Source organism: Trachemys scripta, chromosome 17 (genome assembly GCF_013100865.1).
Source record: "Trachemys scripta elegans isolate TJP31775 chromosome 17, CAS_Tse_1.0, whole genome shotgun sequence".
Taxonomy (NCBI): Eukaryota; Metazoa; Chordata; order Testudines; family Emydidae; genus Trachemys; species Trachemys scripta.
In genome coordinates this window covers 24787983-24814482 of record NC_048314.1, presented here as the reverse complement: position 1 = coordinate 24814482, position 26500 = coordinate 24787983, and the positions used below count along the sequence as shown (strand labels likewise).

The following is a 26500-nucleotide window of genomic DNA, read 5'->3' as shown; positions in this document are numbered from 1 at the left end:
AAAATTCCCATTCGCTGCTCCACGTAACACAAATGGCTTCCTTATCTCCCTGCACTCAGAACAGCGGATACTCCAGTGCCAGGTGGGGGTGTCTGTCCATACAGGTGGACACCCAGTGCTGGAGGTGCTCGTGATGTGGGGAGATCAGTAAACATTTCAGTTTAAGATGAGAGAACCTTTCGGCTGAGCAGGTAGGTGCATGAAGTACTCCACAGCTTAGACTGAAATCAGGAGTTTCCATATTGCAACCCTCTGTGCTCTTCTGGAAGGGGGTATATTTTAGACTTCGTTTATGACACTGCTAAGATGTTCCTGGTCGCCAGAATTACTCTCTTCACCCTCTTTTAATGACCACCTCAGAGCAGTGGGCTCGCACAGGAACAGTGGCTCCATGCAATGAGATCCCCGTGAAGGTTATCAGGGATATATACCATTCGAAGCTCTATGCCTCACCCCTGCTACGAGTGGCAGTAACTGTTACATAGCAGCATGACGGCTTCGGTTACCAGCTCAAGTCTTGGCAGGATGGGCCTTGGGACAGGCCCAGGTACAGGCAGTATTTAATGGTACAGGGTAGAGATCAGGAGAGTTGCAGAAGCATGGCTAGCCCATAGAAAGCCACCACTGATCACAGGCTGGTCAACACCGTCCTCTGTTCCCCCTCCACAGAGGACAATGGGGAAGGGGGGGGGGGGCTGTAGACCTGCCCTCCCCTCCATGCCTGGTAAAATTGTGTGGCCGGCCAGATTGCGCACCAGACTGGAATCCAGGAGACCTGCATTCTAGTTTTGCCTGTGCCACCGGCCTGCTGCATGACTGTGGGCAGGTCATTTCCCCTCTCTGTGGCTCAGTTTCACCATCTCAAAAATGGGGATAATGGCGCCGGACTCCTCTGAAATCTGCAGATGCAGGGCTAGATGATATTATTAGAGAATGAAGTAATCACAAAGAAACACCAAGCTCCGAAGCAGAGGATGCGCTTCTCAAATGGTGAACTCTCGAGCACCTGGCTGAGGGCCAGCAGAGAAGTGGTACAAACAAAAAACAAATGTTCTCAGGCTGGGGTGTCCGGGTGGCTAGTGAAGCAGCAGGTTGGGAAACCTAGCACCTCCTGGCTCTCCAGACTTTGCAGTTTCCCAAACTGTTGCAAGTTGTCTCAAACATAAGCTACTTAGCAGCACATTTTTCATTAAAACAAACTCTCTCTTCACATAAAAAAAAAACAATGAACATCTTTCTCCTCCTGATCACGGAAGGCCAATTAATTAATTGGGCTTAATTGTATATTACATTTCAAACAATACTGTTACACTTATTTATCATGTTAATTACAATGTTAAATAAAAAAGACAATAAATTATTACTTAAATCATCAAGATGCATAACTGCAGGGTTTGGTACGGCGTGGGCCTGCCTTGCTTCCCTGCACATGCTATTTCCACAGGACAGGTCAGCGTTTGTTCTGTGAAAGACGCAGCTGACAGTGAAGTGTCATTACTGAAATTAGTAAACTGAACATTTATGCACCACAAAGCACAAAATATTTTCCATTGTGTTTCCACGTGCTTATTGGCAGTGCACACTTCATGTACTGTGCCTAATTAAATGTAACGGATTATGAAATTTTGAAATTACATGTGGAGTATTTATGGTGCATGTTGCATGGTTAATAGTTTCATATTTCTACCTCTAGAAACACTTTTTTCATATTCACCTTTTTTATTTACATTTATTTGCATCCAATTTGAAGGCAGGGATAGGAGCCCATAAATCCCTGGCTCTTAATTATAATGTGTTTGCAAAAGATAAAATAAAATAAAAATCTTTTTAAACAGAATGCAAAAGCTGGCTTTCGATTCCTTTGTATTTACATTGATTCAGTTTTTATTTTAAATATACATTCTTGTCAAGCATATTTTTCTTTTGTTTGAAGCAGTAAAAATTTTACTGCCATAATCCACTGACCTGCTTTCACCAACGACTATGCCCTTTCTACAGTGTGTCTGATAGACTGATTGGTGTTCATGACACCTGAAAGAGGCTCATCTGAACAGTATAGAACATCAGCTTTGCAGCCAGCGTAGGTAAAGAACAGATGATCGTTTATCTCCCCCGAACATATGCTGATCAGATAGTTCTAAATTACAGCTGACGAGATTCTCGCTAAGGACACTTTTTTCTAAATTACCTTTCCCACACTCTTGAACTATGAACACTAACACCTAATACAATTTCATTTTTGTATTTATGTATTTCTTGAAAAACTTGTTCTACATGTTATTTTATACACTGATATCAAACCTGAAACCATTTATCTCCCATCTGCACCTAAATGTATCTGGGAGCCTAATCCACTGTTTTTGCAGCCAGGGCTGGCTCCAGGGTTTTTGCCGCCCCAAGTGGCAGAAGAAGAAGAAAAAAAAAAAGCCGCAATCGCGATCAGCGGCAGCTCTACCGCGCCGCTTTCTTCTTCGGTGGCAATTCGGTGGCAGGTCCTTCCCTCCGAGAGGGACCGAGGGACCTGCCGCCGAAGAGTCCGACCTGCCGCCCCTTCCCCTTGGCCGCGCCGAGCACCTGCTTGCTGAGCTGGTGCCTGCAGCCGGCCCTGTTTGCAGCTCAGTGAGCAGTGTAGTCTGGGAAGCTACTTGCTGAAAGGGGCAGCGTCGAACTCTGAATTAAATGTTTAAGTGAGAAAATGTTCCTTCCTCTCCCGGACCCTGGAACCCGCCCACGGCATTCCCAAGAAAGAGTTACAGGGACTGGCAGTGGGTGAGGTTACAAGCAGTGGCTGAACCTGGCTGGGTAAAATCAAAGCGGATTTCTAACATGTATTCTTCATCCCCCCCGCCCTGCACTTCCTGGGCACAAGCAGTACTGGGAGTGGGAGCACTGGTCTCTTGGTACCCCTCTAATGACCAGACTCAGGGGTGCTCAGAAGGTTTGCAGCAAAAGCCCTGTGACATTTCCAACTTGTCTGCAGACTCAAGAAGTCTGGATTAGCATCCAAACCAAACTTCTGACTCTCATGAGATTCACTCTCCCATTACTTGAAAATAGCTCCTCTCTCAGCTGCTGGAAAAAACCAAGGGACTCTTCCTGCAATGTGGCATTTGCTTTTCATTTAAGGGGACACAGATTCCTGGTCAAGGGAAGACCTCTGGTCCCCACAGGCCTGTGATCTTTATGTTTATCTCAACCCAATCTCCAGTTATTTCAACTCCCCTCTTCCCATAAAATGGTCAGGAGACCTCTCAGACCCATTCAGTCACTTCCTTTGATGCCATTACTTACCCCGTGGGTGTGCTACTCCTTCCAGTTTGCTACATGGATTGCCAAGTTTACCCTGGATTTCTGGATGCATCCTCTGGCTTTTGCTGCCTTCCACGAGAGCAGTGTCTCCCTCTCTACTTCAGGGTCCCTTTTCGTATCCCAGTGAAAATAAACCCAACCTGGGCAGACTTTCAACACTGATTAAACCTGCCGCCCCATCTGTGGCCCTATGCTGCACCCTGCTTATGGCAATAATATCTGCCAACCAGGGCTGCCCGGGGGGGGGGGGCAAGTGGGGCAATTTGCCCCAGGCCCCCACGAGAATATAGTATTCTATAGTATGGCAACTTTTTTTTATGGAAGGGGCCCCCGAAATTGCTTTGCCCCAGGCCCCCTGAATCCTCTGGGCGGCCCTGCTGCCAACAGAAATATTCCCCCAAGTGGAGGGCTCACTCAGGTGAGGTCCAGCCAGATCTTGTGCTCCCAATCGTAGTCATTTCCTCTGCCGATGCAGACCAGTATCTCATTGGCCATTGTTACTAAAGCCACACCCTGTGCAGACGGCTTCAGGGATGGTCTCTCACCCATTCTACAGTCCCTGTCTGTTCACTATCCCGAATGACGGGTCCCTGGAGTTGCGTTCTCTCTATTTGGGTTTATTCTCTGCAGGCCACTGGTTTTACATTTCCTCATTAAACTCCGTTTTCCACATCTGAGCTAAATCATCCCCTACAAAAAAATCCCACTCCCAGAAGCTGATTAACTCTTTATTGGGAGCATAACCGCTATCACTGAAACACAGAGACACTATTTCTATAGGTTTCAGTGGTAGTCGTGTTAGTCTGAATAAATGGACACAAACCTGACATCAGGAATCATAACATTCAAAAACCAGTAGGAGAACACTTCAATCTCTCTGTCACTCAATAACAGACCTAAAAGTGGCCATTCTTCAACAAAAAACCTTCAAAAACAGACTCGAATGTGAAGATGCAGAACTGGAATTAATTTGCAAACTGGATACCATCAGATTAGGCCTGAATAAAGACAGGGAGTGGTTGGATCATTACAAAACCTAAACTTAATTTCCCCAATACTAATTTCTCCCTATTGTTACTCACACCTTATTGTCAACTGTCTGTAATGGGCCACTCTCTTACCACTTCAAAAGTTATTTTTCCTCCCTTGGTATTCTGCTGTTAATTGATTTAGACTGACCTCACACTTGGTAAAGCAACCCCCATCCTTTCTTGTATTTATACCTGCTCCTGTATTTTTCACTTCATGCATCTGATGAAGTGGGTTCTTGCCCACGACAGCTTATGCCTAAATAAATGTGTTAATCTCTAAGGTGCCACAAGGTGCCTCGTTTTTTTTACTATTTCTACAGGTCTCCATTCCCACCCGCCGTCCTGCCCTGCTGGGAGCCACCATTGCAGGACCCCACATGGAAAGATCCTGTTGATTCTACGGAACCGGAAGCGTAGCTACAATAGTGACGTCTGTGCTTTTTAATGACACCTTCTGCCCCTCTGTTTTTGTTTCATCGTAAGCCTTTGATCTCTTGCATCTGATATTCTAATCTGACCCACCCATAACTTCCCAGAAGAGAGGCCCCATAGTACCCGATCTAGTGTACCACAAACATTCCTCCAGTCAGAAAAACTACCATTTACACAACATATTATGAACCATTGTAATGTACTTCTAATCCCAGTGTTAACCCTTTCCTTGCTGCTCTAGCTCCCAAACCAAAACCTGCTGAAGTCACTAGGGGACCTTCAACTGACTTCAGTGAGCTTTGGATCAGGCCCCGAGTGAATGATCTTTCATATGCAATCCTACCAAATGCCTCTGAAAATCTAAGGATACAACAGCCACCACATCTTCCTTTTTACCCGGGCATTAGATCTGCAAAGAGCTCAGAAACGTTAGACACACACACACACACATACCCCAATCCCAGTATTGCAAGTTTTCAAATGAAAACTTCCACTGTTGGGAGCATTTCCTCCCCATTTATGCTAAACTCAGCAGGCTCTAACTGCTGACCGGGGCCCCAATCCTGAAACTACTGAAGGCGAAGGCAAAGCTCCCATGGACTTCTCAAAACTCAGGTCTATTAAAACAGCGTTACAGAAGACGCCAAATGGGCCAAGGCACAAGCTATGCTCAAATCCTGCCAGGCTTCCTAACGGGTTAGAGGAGCAACTGATGCCTGCTAGTATAAAACATCCAGTAGACAGACCTAGCTTCAGGTTCTAGGCTCCCATTGCCACCGCATTTGGGGGGCTACGTATCCGTTTTTATATTTTAGTTTGCACTGGATTCTGTTAAATCTTATCAAAAGCCCTTTTCCAATTAAAAACAAGAAAAAGCAAAGCAATCAAATCTATTAACACAGAACCTGTCAGTGAATGGCTTCCCAAGCTCCTCATTCCCTAGACCTAGCCCTTCATCCGCCACAGGGGTGTCCAGTCTTCTCAAACCCACTTCCCTTGTTCTGGGCACATTAACTCCTCCTCCGCCATACGCAGTTCTCCAGCCTTGTATGGACACATCCTAGCTCTTTAACAAATCTGCCTCGCTCTGCACCCCAATGTCTGTCACTATTTCTATTCTGCCAGCGGAGCTGAAGAAACCCTGATGGTTAGCAGAAATAGTCTCTGAAACTTGATAATCAATAGCCAGTGCTCTTCTGACTACCCATTTCGCTGGCTTCTGCTTATGTTAATAGATTTTTAAAACTGACTCTTCCTCACAAAGTCTAATTAGTTTCTATCAATGGCACTAGCCTACGCTGCCTTCGGAGCCAGAAGGCCTGAGACAAGTAGCAAACTTTCAGACTCCAAACCAAGTGGAGTGCAAGCTCCACGTGCCCTGGGGCATTTAGTTTGTCCAGTGGAGCCAAGGCAACAGGCTCCAGTGGAGATCTGCAGAGCGATGCTAAGATCAGCCATTAGCCATTCAGTATTTTGATGCCAGGAAATAACTAAAGGGCAAACCCCAGTCCTGTGCTATGCCTGAGTGAATGGGTTTGGTGTTGGGGGTCGCACACAGAGGAAACACACCCCAGGCATGTCCTTGCCATCACACAGCAGAACCTCGCTGGTTTAGAAGCATGCAGGGCTCTCGGCAGCAGTAGAGGGTCAGAGAACAAGGACGGGGAAATGAGAACCTGAAGAGTCTTTCTACAGACGCCGGCAAGGTAAAGTTTTCCTTAATTTAGAAAGTTTTCAGAGCAAAATGGGGACAAAGACAAAGGCTAGTAATGTGGTTTCCTGAGTCTTGGATTTCTTCTGGTGTATCCAATGTCAACTAAGAATTACTACACATTATAGAGTTGGGTGGTTTTTTTAGACTAGGTTCCTACTTAAATCTACCATAAAGCATCTGAAAATGCCACAGTTTCACTGGAGACCTGTAAACTAAATCTCAAATCGTGTCTTAATTATAAAGCTAAAGGTTGATCCAGAGGTTATGTCGCTAATAATGCCAATTCCGGAGCCTGCAATCATTAATACTTAACACATTAACCTCAGGCATTGCTCCTTTAAATTTATAATGACTTGAAATATTGATAAGCAAAGCTGATTGGAACTAGAGGGAGTTGGCATCTCAGCCTTCAGTAGTAAGAGACAGACTTGCTGTAAAATTTAGAAACTATTGTTTCCACTTACTTTCCTGAGAGCCAAGTCCCAACTTTTCCCAAAATACAGGGGCCAGCCTTGCTGAGAGGATTCTGGTGCTCTACCAAATGTACATGCCATAAAAACAAAGTATTACTTTTCTTTTTAAAATGGCTGGTGCAGTAAAGAGTAAATGAAAGCTCTGTGTAAGTGTGTCCAGGACTGGAAAGTCATTGCAGGAGAACAGTCTCGAGCGGTTAGATACAGTCTGGCTTGTCTAGGAAGCAGAATCCTGGCACAGCAGAGGTATTTGTTTCTGGGGCAGGAGACACTGTTTCTGGTCCCCTATTTTATTGCATGACGTTGCTGACAGACCAACTGACTGAACGGAGGGAATCACTTTGCCTAATACACTTTGCTGCAATGCAGCAATAATTGTCACTATACTGTGATTGAAAAGTTGGATTCTGATTGGGCTAGAGAAGAGCCTTCTTAAAAGGCTTCAACAAATCAGAGAAAAGCTGATCCATAAAGATAATTATATATTTGTCAATAAACTGGCCTTTCACTGAATTAACATTAAGTTTTAAGGAATGGATAGCTGACAATGAGAGATGAACTATCTAAGGATCTGATCGGCATGCACAGATTGTATAGGATGTACTGCTGAATAGCTGCTTACATGTATTAATTGTATTTATTCATTTTATTGCACCCTAAAGTAAGCCAGGCTCTTCATAGGCCCAAAAGAAAGTCATGACCCCTGCCCCAAAGAGCTTACAATCACATTTCCCATCTATCTGCCACCTTTTTACATGTATGTTTCAGGGACATTAACTTTTATGTTCACAAAAGAGGGTATTGGGCAAGGGCTACTGGATTGCCTGGAGAGCTTTCAAAGGACATTGCAATGCATCTTCCACTGTAGCGGAGACAAGAGAGAAAAGGCACAGACTGGCGTGTGGGTGGGCAGATACGCAGAGGAGCCAGGCAGTGCATGGATAGAGAGCCTTTTCCCACTGAATTCCCTCATTCCCATAGCCGGGACTCAGCAAAGCAACAGTATCCATCTGGATAGACCTATACATTAGAGCCAGCAGACACTGATCAGAGCCAGGCATGCTCTGCACTCGCTACTCCCTGCACCTATGCAAATGTTACCCCTTACCCTCCACAGGTCTGTGAAACATGTTTGCTTTCCAAGGAAAGGAGCCGCACTCTACGGAAGGTGTGTCTGGTCAAAACCATGAGTGATCACTGGGGTAGACATGTCTACTTCGTGTCGTATTCTCAAATCTTAAGAGGGCTCAGCCCTGCCAGGCAAGGGATGGCACTGGCAGGTGATGGCAATGCTGACGACATGAGCCTCGTCTTACCTGTGATACTGTGATGCTGCATTTCTTTGCCAGCTCCTCTTTGGCTTCTTCACTGGGGTAGGGATTACTGAGGTGGGAGTAAAAATACTCGTTCAAGATTTCTGTGGCTTGTTTACTGAAGTTACGTCTTTTCCGTCTGAAATGAGGAAAGAAATCCATTGCTGGTACAGGTGTTAACAGAAGTCTACAGGAGGCTCTGTTCAGGATAAAACCTCCTTTACTTCCTAAATACATACCAGTCTGTATGCAACACACTTATCACTCAGCTGAGAACTGTATCTCACTGGCATGTTACAATACACACACGGGCCCTGCCCCTTTCCCCAGTCACATCAAGGGGAGTTTTGCCATTGACTTCCATGACATCATGATCTGACCCACCCCAAGTTCTTCTCGGCACCATGACGAAGAGTTTACAGTCACTGCCATGACATGTGGATTCTCAGACATTGCCTTCCTTGACCATTTGAACGACAGAGTTATTCAGCTTTTGCTCAGTATCCTGTCACTACGCTGCCTCTGGCTGCAGTACGTCACCCCTCGCTGGGCACGCCTCGTTCGGGGCACCCCAAGAACCACGGCAATGGGTGCAGTGGGGGAAAAATCATACAACGAAAAGCAAACCATGGCTCGAGGCGGGCAGGTGGGCAGTGCAGAGCCTGCGGGGCAGCACCAGTCTCGCATGCAGGAACCAACCTGTTCTCCAGGAAGTTACAGATCTGGGACTGGAGGCTATTGGCCTGTAATTACCAGCTCTTTGCTGGAAACAGGAGCATGAATCTCTCACCATTTAACCACAAGAACATTAGGGCCCCTCCATGGGCACGCGGTGAGGAGAACGGTTCAAAGGGGGCCAGGAAGTGCATGGCTGGTGCCTCTACCCCGCTGTGCACCATCCAGCAGAGCTCCCTGGCGGTGCGAAGGGACTAAGAGAATGGTGCTCTCTGGTGCTCACTGGCCGTGCGAAGGGACTAAGAGAACGGTGCTCTCTGGTGGTCCCTGGCCGTGCAAAGGGACTAAGAGAACGGTGCTCTCCGGCCGTGCGAAGGGACTAAGAGAACGGTGCTCTCCGGTGCTCCCTGGCCGTGCGAAGGAACTAAGAGAACGGTGCTCTCCAGCCGTGCAAAGGGACTAAGAGAACGGTGCTCTCCGGTGGTCCCCGGGGTGGTCTGACTCCACGTTATCTTACAATGGGATATGTCTGAATGGCATCAGTGAGTCCTAGTGTGCAGCACAGGGCGCGATACTCAAGCAGAGCTCTCGTCTCCTTCCTCCAGGGCCTAGGCTTGAGAGACAGAGATTTGTCCTGAAGTGTGCTGCCCTGGCACATGCGCCAGCCTGTCCATTTACCCAGGAAATGTGAGCGAGGTGAGCTGAGAGCAGGACTAGGCAGGGGAGCAGGACATTGGACTGGCCTTTTCCCCCTCGATTAGAAGGCCCTGTGCTCCCTTCCCAGTGTGCGGGGAGGGGCTGTGGAACAGAGGAATCCAAACCCCACCATTTGCATGGCTCCAGTCTTCCCCTTCCACCCAGCGGAGTGGTTTTTCTCAGCACACTCTTTGGAAAGGACCCATTGAACATTTTCTTCAAAGTTTTCTTCCCCTCAGGGCTGCTTGCAATCTGAATGCCGGTGCCTCAGGCTAGCGTGCAGCAGAGCGTCAACGCCCCTGCTCTCGGTCCCATCTGCACGGCTCTGTTACTCCCTCCCGCAGGCCCCGGCGCAGGCAGACTCTCCCCAGAGCTGTCTTTATCTCATTACTGGGCTTCCGCTCATTTGGCCTTGTTTACCTTCCTTCCTTGTAAAGAAATCACTTTCAAATGTGCATCTCCAAGCTTTACCTGGCTGCAGACATTTCCCCAACTGTTTGTAATTACCCTAATTTGCCACACCTGCCAGTGACCTTCTCATTAGTGAAATTATTTCATTCTTGTTTAGCTCCTAACAGCTTTCAGGTGTAAGGTGCACAGTACTAGCTACAGGGAGGCATTGCTAGGATTCTGCTCAGTACTTTGGGCTCCGAGGGTTTTGCTCAGTTTCCTCTCCTATACCATACATCTCAGGGAACCTAATTGCTATAGGTTCCTGTAATCTGCATTAGTGCAGCTCTCCAGGAAGGAATGACACCTGTGGTCACTAATGCAGCCTGCTCTGTGGTTCAAAAGAAACCTAATTGTTTCCATAAACCGCTTGTAATTTCAGTCTGTCTGTTTCTGTTGTTGCACCATCGTGTGGAGAAAGCTGGCACTCGAGATCAGCAGGCATTGCATTGCTCAGCTCCTCTGTCCAGCCTCACCCTCTCTCAAGTACCCACTGTCGTCCTGCGCCTGGATGTTGTTCCCTAAAGTACTTGGTGATGTCTCCATGGAGAGACAGGCAGATGCACTGTCCTACCCCTTGCATATGCTGGGCAGCCATCAAGCACTCCCTGGATTTCCTCACCATTACTGCTATCAATTGAAATGTCTCGTTAGACTGACCTCACACTTGGTAAAGCACCCCCCATCCTTTCATGTATTTATACCTGCTCCTGTATTTTTCACTACATGCATCTGATGAAGTGGATTCTAGCCCACGAAAGCTTATGCCCAAATAAATTGGTTAGTCTCTCAGGTGCCACAAGGACTCCTCGTTGTTTTTCCTGATACAGACTAGCATGGCTACCACTCTGAAACCTGAGCAAAGAAAGAGTTCCCCAGGCCTGGGAAAGACCCAGAGAGCTTTAGAAGCGCCCTGTCTGCTGGGAGCAGCACTGTACTCCGGAGACCCCACCAGACTGCTACACGCTGACTCTGACTAGCTTCGCTGGTGCAAGTTCACAGCCTGAGTCTGTCATCCTTTTGCGTGGTAAAGTCCAAAGGACACCCCAGTGGGAGCAAGGCCAGCAGAATCTGGCCCTTTGTAAACAACATCAACCAGGCACATCTAGTCAGCAAGGACACAGACCCTAACCTCGGCTCAGCCTTAGGCTGTGTGCAGAGGTTGTGAGATAATTAACTCCTCAGTTACCAGATTTCAATATTTTGCAAGCCACGTTTCTAAAACACCCACCCTGCGCCATGGCTACCTTACCCTGGAACTGTTCAAATATCTGCCAGGGTGCCCATCACAGCCCTTACCTGGGTCCTGTACAGCTTTGAGATGTGTTCTGGCAGATGAATTGAAGTGAAGTATTTAACCCTTATACTAAACATGTTAAAAAGACACAGCATTTCCATGCAAGCGTTCTGCAGGGAACCTCCCCTTCCCGAAGCAGCCATGGAGTGGATGAACAGCACTGTGAACTGCCTCCCAAGGGCAGAGGCATGGCCTGGGGTGAATCAACACACACCCTGGAGCATGTCAGTAAACACTGCCTGAATGAAAGCAGCAGCAAAACTGTCCTCTCACGTACCTGGCGTCAAGGAACCTTGATCTCAGAATCATTACTGCTTCACAAGTGCTTTGTTTGAGCTGCATCTGGATGGAGCTGAATTTTCGATGGATGATGCCCACCATCCTTTCGATCTCCTTGGGAGAAATGGGACGTGTCCGACTCTGTTCTCGGAGAAGGTTCATCACGTGTGTGGTGAATTCGTTACATGCCTGTGAAGGACAGAGCAGCTCAGAGATGGTTTTGTGCTGTCACACAGGAACATAACCACTGACCTCACTGCTGTGTGAAGCCACCGAGCATTTCCTGGGTCAGGTGCATGCCACACCCCAGCCGGCGTTGTGCATGGTGGGCTCTGCGGTGGCAATGAATGGTGAGGAGCCTGCTGTAGCTATCCTCAGCCACCTCACAATGGGGGGCAATGCACGCAGGAAAAGAGGCCAGGTAGCCACAGAGTGAGCCCTCCTAATTTGGGAGATCGGGATACCGTGCCACTCCCCTTTCCCCCCCGCCCTTGCTCTTAACCGTCAGGGTTCCCCTCGGGCTCATCCGGCAGAGACCTCCAGGGTCCTTCTCTAGAGCCTCGCCCGTCTTTCCCTTGTCAGGGAGCTGATCAGCAATAATATAACGGATAGACACAGATTTGTGAATGAAAGGTTGAGTCTCTTTTCTTTTTACAGTGCCAGGGGGGTAAATAAGCTATGGCTCTTTTTACATTTAAAGAGAAATAACTCTCCAGGACAGTGTCCGTGTATTTTTCTAGGAGAGGCAGAAGGGCACCGAAGTAGAAGGGTTTGCTCAGGTTATAGCATATAAATAGCAACAGGCATGAGCTGTTACAGAGCAGAGTTAATAACCTAAATGTGGGTGAGGATCCCGCCCCCCATCTTTGAAGCCCGCCTGATACCACGACTTCCCTTCTAGGAACGCACTTCACCACTCTCACACAGCAAGTCACTGTTTAACCAGCTGTGGCAGATTATGATATTTAAATCTCTTTGATTTTACCTAGAGCAAACCCTTTAAAAGACATAATTTCACAGAGGCCATATGCCATACAGCTGCTGGGCTCTCTGGGCCCTGGCCTCACAGTATGGCCTGAAACACTGACGAGAGAAGGTGCTAGAAGCTTTGGATTCGCATTCCCTTCCGCCTCCACAGATTACGTAGGGAGGAGGATAGTGCAATCTCAACTTCTCAGACTGCCTCATCCAGAGACTTCTCCTGAGCCGATGATGCTATGAACAAGCCGTCGGTGTGCTGGCATTCTGGCTGCTCCGTAGGCAGAGGCTGGGTGCTGTCACAAAGTATGCTGATTTATCTGTCTGTCCTCTCGTTCAAAACCAAAACCCAGCTCTGTTCTCTGCTTGAGGGAACTAAGTTACAACTACAGAACTGATCTCTTCCTAGGGAACCAGAGTGGAACTCCAGCACATTCCATGTACAAACCTGTCATTGTCCTAACCTGGCCGTAGAAAGCCAGGGACCCAGCACTGTGCCAGTTGAGAGCTGCATTTTTTAGGCATGCAAAAAATAAAGGGCTGTCTGGTCCTGTGAAAGGAGGATGTCTCAGCGGCTTTAGGTGCTGTTGCAGGTGTGCATTTTGATTATACAAGCAAGGCAGATGTAGAAAAGCACAGTTAAGCTAGAATCACTGCCAAATATGGCCAAAGGATTTCACTCTCATGTACCCCACATACCGGGCTATGACAATGACACTCAGCAGTCACTAAATCAGGCAGAGGAAACTGCAAAAGTCTTGATCGGGATAACCATGTAACTCTCACTGTGGTGTCAGCGTCACTTGTATTCAAAAGCTGGGGTTAAGAATCACCTTATGGTTTGTTTTGCATCTAGATTTTCAATAACTAATCTGAATTTCAGGAGCCCATGCGAGGGAAAGAGTTAAAAGTGAAAAGTTTATGCATCTAAAAACTCATAATTTCCTATAACATTTGCTGAATGTCTCACAACTTATTAAGTGAAGCCATCTATGAATGCAAATGCTGATTAGCAATTTGGCAATAGCCCAACATTTGCAGAATTCACATAGCTTTTCTTTAAACCAGTAGTTCATACATGATTAATTAGAACATCTCATTTATGTAGTGTGCACTTTAGCTCATTACTCTAAGTAAAATTCGTTAAGTATTTACATTTAGATAATTAAAATCTGGGTACACCCTTAAGAAAGATGCATACACTTCAGGCAAAGTGATTTTTTTTCTTTACACTACTGAAAGTAAATTACAGGCTAATTTACGTCCTCGCTGCACGGCTTTGGAGGTAGCAGTGTGACAAGGCTCAGCTCCTCGCCTCCAAGGGGCGCAGGACTCGCTTGGTGCACAGCGCTGTGACGGCTCTTGGGCCTGGCTGAGTCTCCCTGACAATGGCTCGGCAGCACCGTCACATTCCCCTCAGTCCCCGTTCGGGCTCCACGGGCGCGAGGGAGGGGAGGCAATTAGCAGGGAGCTGCATTTCCATTCCCAGGCTCTAGTGAGGCTTCCTCAGTTTGGGGGTTTATATTTGAGCAAATCTGAGCTTTGTTTTTCATTTGCACATTTTCTCTCCCCTGGGGTTTATTTTTATGGCCCGAAACAATGAAATAGCAGGGTCCCCAGTGGTTTGCCAGCTCCCCTCCTCTGGCCAACGGGGGCCAGACCTGTACATCGGCTGGGAGTGGCAGTGCATCCTCCTGCTGCCAGGGAGAAGGAGACTGGGAACTGCTCCTCTCCTCTCTCTGGGTCAGTGGCAGTTGTTCCGCTTGTGAACTGGGCCGGAGACATCCCAGGGGAATGAAACATTTCCACTCATCAGGGCTGCAGGGAAGATGGACAAGGACGTGTCTCCTCCTGCTGCGCAGACCAGGCTGCGAGCCTCCTCTCCCCATTGGGGCAGGGCAGGGAGACAGTAGCAGCGGATTCCCTGCCTGCCTTCAGGGCTGCCAGGCGTGTCTGGTCTGATTCTAGTGGAGCAGCTAATCCTGGAAACCCTGTTTAACCACATACACATCGTGTCACTTGTGGCCAAGCCTGGCAAGCCAGGACTCCGCCCACAAGCAGGCGGCACGATCAAATCGGAGACACGTTGCTATTGCCAGCCCGAAACAAACCGCAGATCCCGGTTCTCACTGTTCTGGGTCCCGCTCCTCCAGCTCTGGCATGAGTCCCCACTATGGGCGGACATGGCACATGGTCACTGCCGGGAGCACAGACACGTGCCTGGCCCTGCTTGTGTCTATTGGTTTTGCTAATGAAAATTAAGGATTCTTGGAAACTGGACCGGAAATTTAGTTCTGCGCCAAGCGACACGGGCTCATATTTTGCAAACTCGGGCACTTGCACATGTCTGACCCAGGGGTGGTGTTCACTGCGTGCCAGCATCACCCCGGGCAGAACTGATCATGCAGAGCCACTAAGTCCCGATCCTAACAGTCCCACCACACAACCCACTGCCGGATTGGACCCTTAGAAAACACTTAATGTAAAGATTCCCTGGGATCCAGCTCTGACATCCCGGGCCTCTGGATCTGAGCCCTTACTGCCATATGTAGCATCTCCAGCAATGAGCTGACTCAGCCTTCACTGGCGCTCCTCAGGGGAACGAGCATCCACTTCTTGGTAAGAGTCTGGAAGGGTCGGTTCTACGTCTGCGTATCACCGGTTGGTTCCCCAGCAGGAGTAATAGTACAGATGTTTCAGAAAAAACATTTTTACCCATCTGACTGTTATTCAAGAAGCTTTCGTTCATCGGGTAAATAACACACGTTGGTAAGTAATGTATGTGCCGAAATGCAGCATCTCTTTTCCTGAGACAACAGGGGGGCTCTGGTTTCCCTGAAAAATACTTGGCACTGAGAAAATGTCACAGGCACAACACTTGCCACCTAATTGCATCGTTATTCACAGGATTTGGGGTGTTTTTTCCAAAGCCCTGTATGAATGGAAACGGTTGCAGTGAAAATATTTTCAGGCATTTTTTCCCCATGAAAATATTTCTGCCCCAAAATGAGGTTAAACTGCCCTCCAGAAGGGTCAGATAATTCACTCTCTTCACCAGATCTGGACATCTCAGAATGAGGCTGCTAAGGGGCGGCTGTGAGATCGGTGTGTTTAAACCAGGAAGACTGAACACACACAAACATTCTGCTTAAAAGCTACAGTGAAATTCCTGCTTTCAGGAGACGAGAACCGTCCCGTGCTTGGGAAAGGCTCACTGCTTTGGAGTTACAGAAAGGGCCTGATTCCAATTTCCCTCTCGCGAGTGTGCACCATTTAACGGCTGGGGAGTTACTCCTGAATCCTAGGGGTGGGCATAAGAGCAGACGAATGTGCCACCTGGTCTTGTTCTCTCACGTTTAGTTACAACATCCAAGCTACTTGAACCATTTCTTGCTACTATTTTTCAGGCCTCTTGGTGCCCTGCACATTACTAATAAGGTCAGGTTGTAAGGGCCGGCCTCGTTAACCTGCTCAGAAACCCCACAGAAGCAGAGAATGCCTCAGCATGCTTTAATGCTTAATCAAGAGTCCTCGGAGTGCGCAAAGACAAGAGAGAGACTGGCTTAGTTCAGCGGCTGGACAGCCATGCCCCAAACAATATTCTGCACTAGGCCGCACTGCACCCGGGCAAGTTCTCAGCATGTTCGGTGGCACTTGTCTGGAGTCCAGGCTTCACCCTGATTTGGGGTGAATTCAGAAGACATCTGTGAACTCGGAAAGCAGGTTCCCAGCTGCTTGGGGAGGCTTGGGACCCTTACAATACTTTTGCCTACAGCAAAAATGTATTTCAGTGTAATTATAGAAGATAGCTTTCAATATGTCATCTCTGTTATAGTGGCTGTAAATTATGGAGAGAACTGCCTGCATTCAACCATTTCTCCTGCCACAAGGCAAAGGGGGGCTGCTCCTGGCATGACACACTTTCCTTTTTTTTTTTTTTTTTTTTTTTTAAAGTGCAGTCCCCTCACTGGCAACAACTGTCAGAATCAAACTCTGTCTGGGAAATGTCTGCACAACCGGCACGTTGGTCTCTGCTCCTGGGTGCAAAGAGCCCCCGGAAGTAGGGTGACCAGATGTCCCAATTTAATAGGGACAGTCCCGATATTTGGGGCTTTTTCTTCTATAGGCGCCTATTACCCCCAACCCCTGTCCCGATTTTTCATACTTGCTGTCTGGTCATCCTACCCGGAAGGTTCGCAGGCAGCGAGAAATGGCGACATGGACGGAGCCCTTTTTGGAGCAGCCGCTCTCATGGAGAAGGCCTGCCCAATCCTTGTGCCTGAACCATGCAGTAGGAGCTATGTGGGTCCGCTTCCTCTTTATCTGTAGGACAGTAACAACCTTTCCGAAACTTGCAGCCAGGGAGGACAGGGAAGCAGTCCTGGGTGCCTCTCGGCTGTGGAGACCTGTCCCGTTCTCAAGGCGAACAGGTTGCTGCCAGGCTTGGGAAACTATCATATTTCTGGAGAGCAGACATTGCTGGCGTCAGGCTCAATGGGGGAAAAGATGCATGTTTCGGATCAGCTCTGCCTCTCTCCTAGCAGCACCTGTGCAGCCTGCTCTGATTCCTGGGGTTTGGACAGATGGCTGTGGCATTTCGGCTGAAACCTTTGTAAATGGAGCTAGTCGCCTTTCCTGGCCCCAATCGTTACACTTATTACAGCCAAAGAACACTTGCCAGGAACTAGCGATGAGCACAACCATGGGATTAATTTCAGCCCCAAATCCAGCTCCAGCCTCTCCCCCTGGGATTTTATAGGGGCTTTAATTCACTGCTGGGGCGGCTGTTTGTTAATTTGATGAGCATCGCTACCTACGCAGAATAAAGAGATGTATTCGTCAGAGCGTCGCTGCCCAGCACAGTGCGGGGAAGGGTTTGGGGACTTGCACAGGTTGTTTCTTTACGGAGAAAAAGGACCTTTGAGCAAAGTCACTGTCAGTCACTCCCTGAGTCCTCCGGCACTGTAATGACATAGTGAAGGATTGCTGGCCGCAGATAGGACTAATGGCTAGTGTGTGAATAGCCCTGGCCTTGAGCCATAGCAACAAAGATTCTGTCCACATTTCGGGAGCCTCTCAGAGGGGACCTGGCTGCAGCTTAGAGCTTGTGAGATTTGAATGATCTCAACTCAGCTGCAATCGGTGTCAAGCCAGGAGGCTTCCAGAGCGACTGGGCCTTTCAGCGACTGTTTGGTTGTCAGAGATGGGGCCTCGTGGAGAGACCCGGGGAAGAGAGAGGGGCCGATGGGCAGGCTGGGGGACTATTAGAAGGCTCGGAAAGAGGGACTCTGGCTGCCCCTGCAGACGTATTGATTGGCGGCGGGGAGGCTCCAGGAATCTGTTAGAGACAAAGAAATCCAGAATGTTGAATAGGCGTGTGTGCGGCTCTGGAGCAAGAACCTGCAAGGAGCAAGGACTGTCCCGCCGGCTCGTCTGGCCAAGTTGCTTAGGGCAGTGGGCAGTGCGCACACAAAGCAGCAGGACCAGCTGTGCTGTCTGCCTGTTGCCTGCTGCTCCTACCTGAAGATCCCACCAGTGTCCAACATGGCAGATCACGGCATTTCAGCCGGTTGGCGTGCAAGTCAGCCACAGATTCTGCCAGAGCGTGGCCCTTACTGTCAATACCTTTCAGGGAGACTCCATTAACCTCTTCCGTGTTTTCTTTTTTGTTAATTACCTTCATAAAACAGGAAATTAAACTAGCCCAAGAGCCTCTGTGGGGTTAAAATGCAAGGTCTGAGCATCCTAAAGCCAAGGCCCTTGCCTGGGAGACAAGCAAGTCCCCTCCCATGGCTAAGCCCCAGCAGAGCAGACTGGGGGAACTTGCCAAGCCCCAGCAGAGCAGCTAAGAACATAAGATTGGCCGTACTGGGTCAGACCAAAGGTCCATCTAGCCCAGTATCCTGTCTGCTGACAGTGGCCAATGCCAGGTGCCCCAGAGGGAATGGACAGAACAGGGAATCATCAAGTGATCCATCCCCTGTCGCCCATTCCCAGCTTCTGGCAAAAGAACGGCGCCTGAGCAGCGCTGTGATTTCCTTTGCTGTCGTGCTTTCAAGTGGGATTTTTACCACTGCCTTATGGTCTGGGTTGTGGTTTCATTTTGTTCAGAGGGACGTTTCACAGTAATGTGCTGGGGTGAGCCCAGAACTTGCCCACCTTCAGCTCAGGAAACCACCAGCTGATTAGGTTCGTTGAGCTCATTAGGTTCAGGGTTTGTAAGCTTTACTAGGACCTCTCTGGAGGGAGAAATGAAGCCATTATGGCTGAGGCTGGCAACAGCCAGGGGTCTGTTTTCTTCCCTTTTCTTCTCCTGCCCCCCCCCCTTCCAGCTCCTTAGATTCAATGTTGTCCAGTAAAGAAACACAAAGGAGAATCACTCTCCCTGGTGGCCCTGCAGGCTGTTCTCAGTGCACAGTCCCTGCCACGCTGGATGCATGGGGGCAGGGAAGCCACACTGCTCTACACAAGAGCAGAATGCAGGTTTTTAAAGGTTCCCCCACAAGAGCAGCATGTTACCAGGTCCCAGAGAAGAACCCGCAGCCCTGAGGATCTGCAGAGGATTATTTATATCATGTAAAAATACTGAGAGCAAATGTCAACCTTAAAAGGTTTCACCATCAACTTAATTTGCATATTTCTTATTATTATTAATAATAAATTATCATCTTAAATTTATATAGTGTATTTCATCCTGAATAATTCTGAAGTGCTTTATATCATCTACATGGCTATAGTTTATATAGAGAAAGATACAGATTACCATACCCAATTGAAACTTCAGGCAGAATTTAGGGAGGCAGCATATATTTGCCCAGGACACTCAAGCTAATGCTCTAAATCTTGCAAACAATGCCATGAGATCCTCAAAACCACAAGTGGTCAGGACCACAGAAAGACACCACCTCCGGCAGCAGGGGCCACCTAGCACCATGCTAGAGTCTTGGATTCACTGCCAACTCCGAGGAAGATTGATACCTATTAACTCACCAACACCATTTCCTGTTTCTCAACCATCACCCAAGGAAGTATGAGCCTAGGCCTGACCTTACTTAGCATGTGAGATCTGATAACCTCTCCAAGTGCTATGGCTCCCAGCCATCATGTGCATTTTGGCTCCCTGAAGCACTGATTTTACTAGGGTTCATTACAGCCTTACGAAGTGGCACTATTAACGTTCCCCCTTTTCCGAAGGGTACATCTAAACAGCTGCAGCTGGCCCAGGCCAGCTGTGGGTTTGTTAGCCCTGTGTAGACACACCCTCAGAGTCCCCTAACCGAGCAGTTTCTAGGACGTTTTCAGTGTGCACACAGTCAGAACAGTGGGGAAGAACAGATAAGAACCAGGCATGCCAGCCAGCCGGGTCATTGCCACTGAGCGCCGCCCACAACATCAGCCCTTTCATTCGACTGCCCAGCTCTTTAACCAGAGAGAGAGAGGGAATTTCTAAGCCCCATAGAGAAACAGGAACTGGTTAGCAGAGGTGCAGAGACAAGTGGCAGCAGGTACACATAGGGCTGTGAGAGCGATGTCTGACCTGTTCATATTTCTCCAACTCTGTGTGATAGATTTGTCTGATCTGGGTCAATTTGGCTCTGTAATCTGAGTGTTCGATAGAGTTATCTGAGGACCCTCCAGAGGCTGCTGCGGCTGCGGCTGCTGCTGCCGATCCCCCACCTTTCTCAGGACCTGAAACCCCTTCGGCCAGAAGCATATTGTCCAGTCTCATTAGCTGGGGGTCGGGAGGGTCTTCCTCCTGGGCTCCTCGGATGCTCAAACCTTGGGTAAAAAAGAGAGAGACAGACAGAGAAACCACCGTGAGTATTTCCCATGCCCTGGCACGCTCCTGCCTGCAGCCAGCCCCACTCCCGGGGGCGGGCTGGACCAGTCATTGTAATATTGTACAAAACCATTCTCTGCTGGGAGAGACACTGACCCCTAGGCATGAGGGTGGAGAACGGCTCTGTCCCCATCACCATGATGGCCTATGAGGTCCAAGCCTCCCCCAGCCCTAAGGAAAAGTCGTATAGAATTTAGCAGAAATAAAACCAATAGGGCTGTATAGAAATTACTCTGAAAACCCACTGAATTTAACAGAGGATGAGAGACTTGTCACAGAACTTTTCAAATACCCTATAGATTCTTTTAATTCTTTACTGTAAATATGACAGGAATATACTCATACATGATGTTTTCCTTTATTTTTCAATAACATACCTAAATCTAAGCACTACTTATTTAGTAACATCACACGGATAGAAGAACATATGGTAGGAGTAAGTTTGTGTTATTTATTTGTCTGAGGTTCGTGGTGTTCTTGCTGAGACTTGCTGGGCAGAAATCTATCCCTGCTACAGGATCCGAAGGGTTAACTGGAGTGTCTGCGGAAGGGGTAGCATTCTTGACTGAACTCCAGGGGACTTCCCCTAAGAGTAAATCGGTGCTATAACTCCCAGTGGTGTCAACCAAATAAACCTGCACGGGAGCCGCCCTCCCAAGGGCACCCAACCCCCTCGTGGAAGGTTTAGGCGTTACAAGGGCAGCAGCGGGGATAGAAGTGAGGGCAAGATAACAGAAGTGCCTCTTCACGAAAAGCTGAGGGTGATGGGACCCCAGAATGCCCTCCTGAACACAGCCCTGCCATGCAGAACACTGCACCACTCTGGAGCTCACATGCAGATTTAAACATGAAATATAAACAAGAACGAAGGATGCCTTCTCTTACCACCCAGGCCTTTGACTGCAGTCAGGATGCTGGGATGCTAAACATGGGTTTGAAATTGCCGGCACTATTACAGTATGTTGGTGGGAACAACACTTTAAACGTAATTTCTGTTTTAAAATTAGACCATCCAAAGTGATGCCCAGTCAGCAATCTCATCTGAGTGCTACAGATCAAGACTGACAATTTGTAGGTTTAATCAGGGCATGCAGGCACTCTGCCAAGATGTTATCAACAATGCTGAAAACAAAGTTTAAAAATAATTACACTAGTATAAAAATCACTAGAGCCATTGCTTCTCGAATCAGCACTTCTATTAAAGATGTAACACAACCAGCGATCTCCCAGCCCAATTAACCTCTTTAAATCTGTTTAAAACCAGGTATTCACACACTAGTTAGACAAGATCCCAGTGGGTAGGAAGTTGGCACCTCGCATGTTTGCATTCTGATTCTGCCGTCTGTGTCTGCGCCTGTTCTTAGTTACACACAGTGGTGCACACTCTGTGCAGAGTGCAGCGTACATGACAATAACATCCAGAAACTGCCAAGTGTTCCGTTGAGTACCAGCAATGCTATTTTCTAGGCTAGCCTCAGTGCAGACCACACTCTTTTAGAAACAGATTTGATTCCTTGATGTCCTGAACTCCACACAGTGCATGACACGACCCCTCATTGGCCAACCTTCCAGGCACAAGAAGGCACAGCTTTAATTTCACTCTAAGACACACATTTTAAACCTGTCACCTTCATTTAAAAATATAATTCCATATAATTTAATTGGGATAATAAAAATGTCTCATTGTCATTTTAAATTATTTCTGTTGCCTGTTCGGAGGTTGAACAAGGTTTGAAAATATAATGTATTATCATCATCCGCTCATTGACTGAGCCCAAAAGTTAGCACCAAGAACCGGGTGGGTCAAAGAACACTCAAACAGCAGTCCAGATGGCTTTGCCTCTTTATTCTGCATTTACCCGTTCACGGACATCAAAGTTACCAGCTCAGCCTCGCTCAAGCCAATACACCTGCTTAGCTCATGAAAGTTTCTTAGAATTAAGATTTGGCAGGGTTTGTTATGTGTGTGTGTGTCAGCAAAAGAAAGTGCAACAGGTCAAAGAGACTAGAGGAAAGAAGAACAAAGAGAAACTAATTTTCCTTGGATATTCTCTTTCTGATTTGTACAAAGAATTTTTTCCCTACTGAGGTGATTGTCCTTTTTGTTGTCTTTTTCCTCTCTCCCTTCCAGCCTGGCTTTTAATGTTTTTGAAGAGCGTTCTGGTTTTCTAACACTCTCCCGTTTACATTTTCCATCGTTTCCTTCTAAATAACCATTCCTATTGTTATTTCTTTGTTCTTTGTCTCCTGTCAGTTTCTTTTCCTGTACTTTCCCCCAGCGGCTGTTGAGTCTTATGGCCTACAATGGTCTTTATTCACCGTCAGAGATTTCAATAGTGGTTTCACTCCTCTCCCCTGACAGTTAAACACACGGGACCAAATTCTCCGCTCAGGTAAATGGGCCCCACTCGTCTGGCTTCCTGGTCCTTGTACTTTGGAGTATGGGCCAAAGAGTAAAAATTTCTGCAGAAAATGACTGTGTGTTTCTAGACTGGGACTAACACAATTACTGAGCTTCCTGGTAACAACATGCCTAAGAGGAGACAATGCTCCCTGGTGTTAAATAAATACAAAAGGAGACCAGCTGGAAGGACGGTTAAAGGAGTCAATGGAAGAAAGAGCCCCCCTCCCCCTCGCCCTCTCCCTCCTCAACACAAGAGGAAGGAATGTAGCAGCAGACACTGAAAATGACCAAGCTGCCAGTGTCTGCAGCTCACAGTCCTAATATACTGTTATAACGCAGGTAACACCGGGAGTGGCAAATTGTCTTCTTCCTAGTGGGAAGTAATCTGTGTAATTCCAAAGCAGAGATACATACAGCCCAGAGAGTGGATGTCTGACAACACACAAAGAAATGGGAAAGAAAGGGAGGTAACATACCACGATCTAGCATTCATTTTGCTACTGAGTGAGTTTCATCGTTCATGTGAATGGCAAAGCCATGAGTTAATTAACTAACTCCTACAAGAGTTAACCTTGTGTGTGGGGATAAATGTGTTAATCCTCCCTAGTTACTTTATGAATTATATGCATCAAATCAGCACAGAATAAATAGGAGATTGTTTTCCTTTAAGGGGAAAAAGCAGGGAACCCTTTGTATTCTGTGTAACCACACTGTTTAGGAACACTGGAGTTACAAACCATCCAATCGGTTCCCCTATCACATATGTAAGTGAATCTGATAAGAAAGATCCAGAACACTTCCTGGATTCTTTAGTAAGGAGAAAACACTTTTCTTTATCCACAGGGCATCCGTTTGTTCTCACCTAGCACCTGCCTTTATAAATTACTTTCCATTTGAATACAGTGATAATATATGTATTTTCTGACATATAAGCTCAGACTCTGGGGCTATTGTTTCCCTTTTTTATTCCTCAGTATATCAAACTATGAGTTTATTACTGTTTAGCTCACTGACCTTTCAATGCATGGTGGAATTAAGGTACAGAGCAGACTAGAAAGAACACAATAATACATCACTTCCAGAACAACTACAGATGTACTAATGGCACAGGAAGTGTGAGGTCTTAGCCAGACAGTAATAACCTAGCCGTGCACTGACCAAAAGGCGAATACTTTCACCTTAATATGGCAGCTAGAATGCGCATTTTTAAAGCACTTTGCAGGTTCTCTTTATATAAAATCACAGAACTGTTGGGCTGGAAGGGACCTCAAGAACTCAAGTCCCCAAGAAAACCTAGACCATCCCCAACAGGTGTTTGTCCAGCCTGGTCTTAAAAACCTCCAACGACGGGGATTCCACAACCTCCCTTGGACGCCTGTTCCAGAGCTGAGCTCCCCCTAGAGTTAGAGAGTTTTTCCTAATATCAAACCTAACGTTCCCTTTCTCCTTGTCCGACACTCAGTGGACATGAAGAATACCATCCTCTCTAAAACAGCTCTTAACATGTTTGAAGACTGTTATCAGCACCTCCCCCCAGTCTTCTTTCTCAAAACTAAACATGCCCAGTGTTTTTAACTTTTCGTCATAGGTCAGATTGTCTATACCCTCTAGCATTTTGGTTGCTCTCCTCTGGACTCTCTCCAGTTTGTCCACATCTTTCCTAACATGTGGTGCCCAGAAGTGCACACTTCAGCGGAGGCCTCACCAGGTCCAAGCAGAGTGGGACAATTACCTCCCGCGTCTAACACTCCTGTTACCTAATGTGCACAGTAATATCTTCTTACGCACATATGGGTCCGTATAAAGTTTAAAAATCTAGTATCCTTGGTGACATTAGAGCATTATAAGGTTAACAAAAAGCATGTTTGCTACTGATTTTAATCTGCTTATAACCACAACATTCATTTCAGTATCTCCACCATTTTTAGACAAATCACATAAACAGACACTAAAACGTTGTTTAACAATGAACTTGGCTTTGTTATAAGACCACAGTTTTAGCATATCTTTCAGCAAATCCTAATTAGCTGTCTTTCTACATGCTGTGCACCTGCCCCCACAGATAATAGACGAGAGCATCTGCATAGACTGCTGCATTCAGAGGCCAATAAATAAATTGCAGGTCAAAATTATTACAAAGCTTTCTTCGAATAAACCCATCTTCTTCACAATAGAAAGCTGCAGATATGAAAAGTACCTAAAGCCCACTCAAATGGTATGATTACAGGGGCCGTTTGAGTTTAATAATCTGACTCTAATTCAGGCATTTTCAACAGCTCATTAAGGGTTCATTAATATATGGGCAAGCCTTTGAATTATAAATAAGCAGATTAGAAACCTGCAGTGTCTGAGCTGTATAGTACTATCCTGACTAACTGAATAATATTGCCAACACAATGAAGGCTTGACCCTTGGGGCTGGCCTCCACCTCATGATTCCTCCATCTTCTTTATTTATTCATTCCCTCGGTCCATTTGGGAAGAAGGGTCTCTCCTGACGTTCTTGGTGCTTAGATGGATATTTCGCAACTCACAATCCAAATGTAACAACCAGTCGCCCACACACTGCGACTCAGCTCTCCTTCTGTCCTCCTCAGCTCTCAGCCGGCCTGAGCCAAAGCACAATGAAATCAATGGAAAGACTCCCACTGACTTCCATAGGCCCATATAGTGTTCTTCATCCCAATCTCCAGTGCTTTACAAAGGGAAGTTGTGGTTACACTCATTTTACACAGAGAAAGGGGAGATGACAACCATCCAGCAGAGCCCGCCATAGAACACAGGTCTCCTACGCCTCGCTCCTGCATCTAACACCTACACACCTCAGCCTCAATGCTGGGAAGCCCATAACCACATGCTTAGAATTAAGCATGTGCTGAAGTCCCACTGGAGCAGGACAGAAAAGGAGTTGTATGTAACTGGCATCGTTCTGGAGCTAACATCTCTGTGACATGACTGTCTTGCACGGATGTGCCAGGATCTCCTTTAATGCAGTGTTAAGCTTCCCTTTTCCCTTAATATTAGAGCTGATTGAAAATTTACCATCAAAGCTGTTTTTTCATGAAAAAAATCGTTTAGTTGAAACCCCAATTTTCCATCAAAAGTGTCTGGTTTCCACCAAAAAAATTAATTTTTCATCAAAAACCTGAACAACCAAAAAAGAAAATGTTCAATTTGGTTATGCTGCCGCAGTGCGTCATGGGAGATGGAGTCTGACTAGGGAGCCAGGCCGACAGAAGGGGAGCATGAGGCACTGAACTACAACTCCCAAGAAGCACCACAGAGAATTTCTGCCACGGTCAGCTGGGGGCCCGGCATGGAAAAGATGTGGTTTAAACTTTAAAGGGACTTCAGATTCGTAATCCTACTCACTACCTCCAAACGCGTCCCCACAACAAAGGAGGAACAGCATCCAAAGCCAGCACCCAGACTTCCGTTTCCTCGGGGTAGAGCATGAAATCCCTCCAAAGCAGCCAGCTGGTAATGCCAGCCAGGCAGGTCCGGTGCAAGGAAATCTCGCGCCCTAGGCGAAACTTCCACCTTGCACCCCCCCCCCCCCCCCCCCCCCGCCCCCCCCCCCCCCCCCCCCCCCCCCCCCCCCCCCCCCCCC

At 47.3% G+C, this 26500-nt stretch overlaps 1 protein-coding gene across 5 annotated transcripts in view; it reads right to left on the bottom strand.

Moving 5' to 3' along the window:
• PBX3 (PBX homeobox 3) overlaps positions 1–26500 on the bottom strand; it is a 157456-nt gene that overhangs the window by 11930 nt on the left and 119026 nt on the right. For all 5 annotated transcript variants that reach the window (XM_034793483.1, XM_034793482.1, XM_034793481.1 and 2 more), the window contains exons 3-5: positions 20185–20426; positions 11668–11858; positions 8276–8411 (exon numbers count right to left, since the gene is read on the bottom strand). In XM_034793483.1, coding sequence (XP_034649374.1) covers positions 8276–8411; positions 11668–11858; positions 20185–20426 — 569 coding nt within the window. The remainder of the gene's footprint in view (positions 1–8275; positions 8412–11667; positions 11859–20184; positions 20427–26500) is intronic.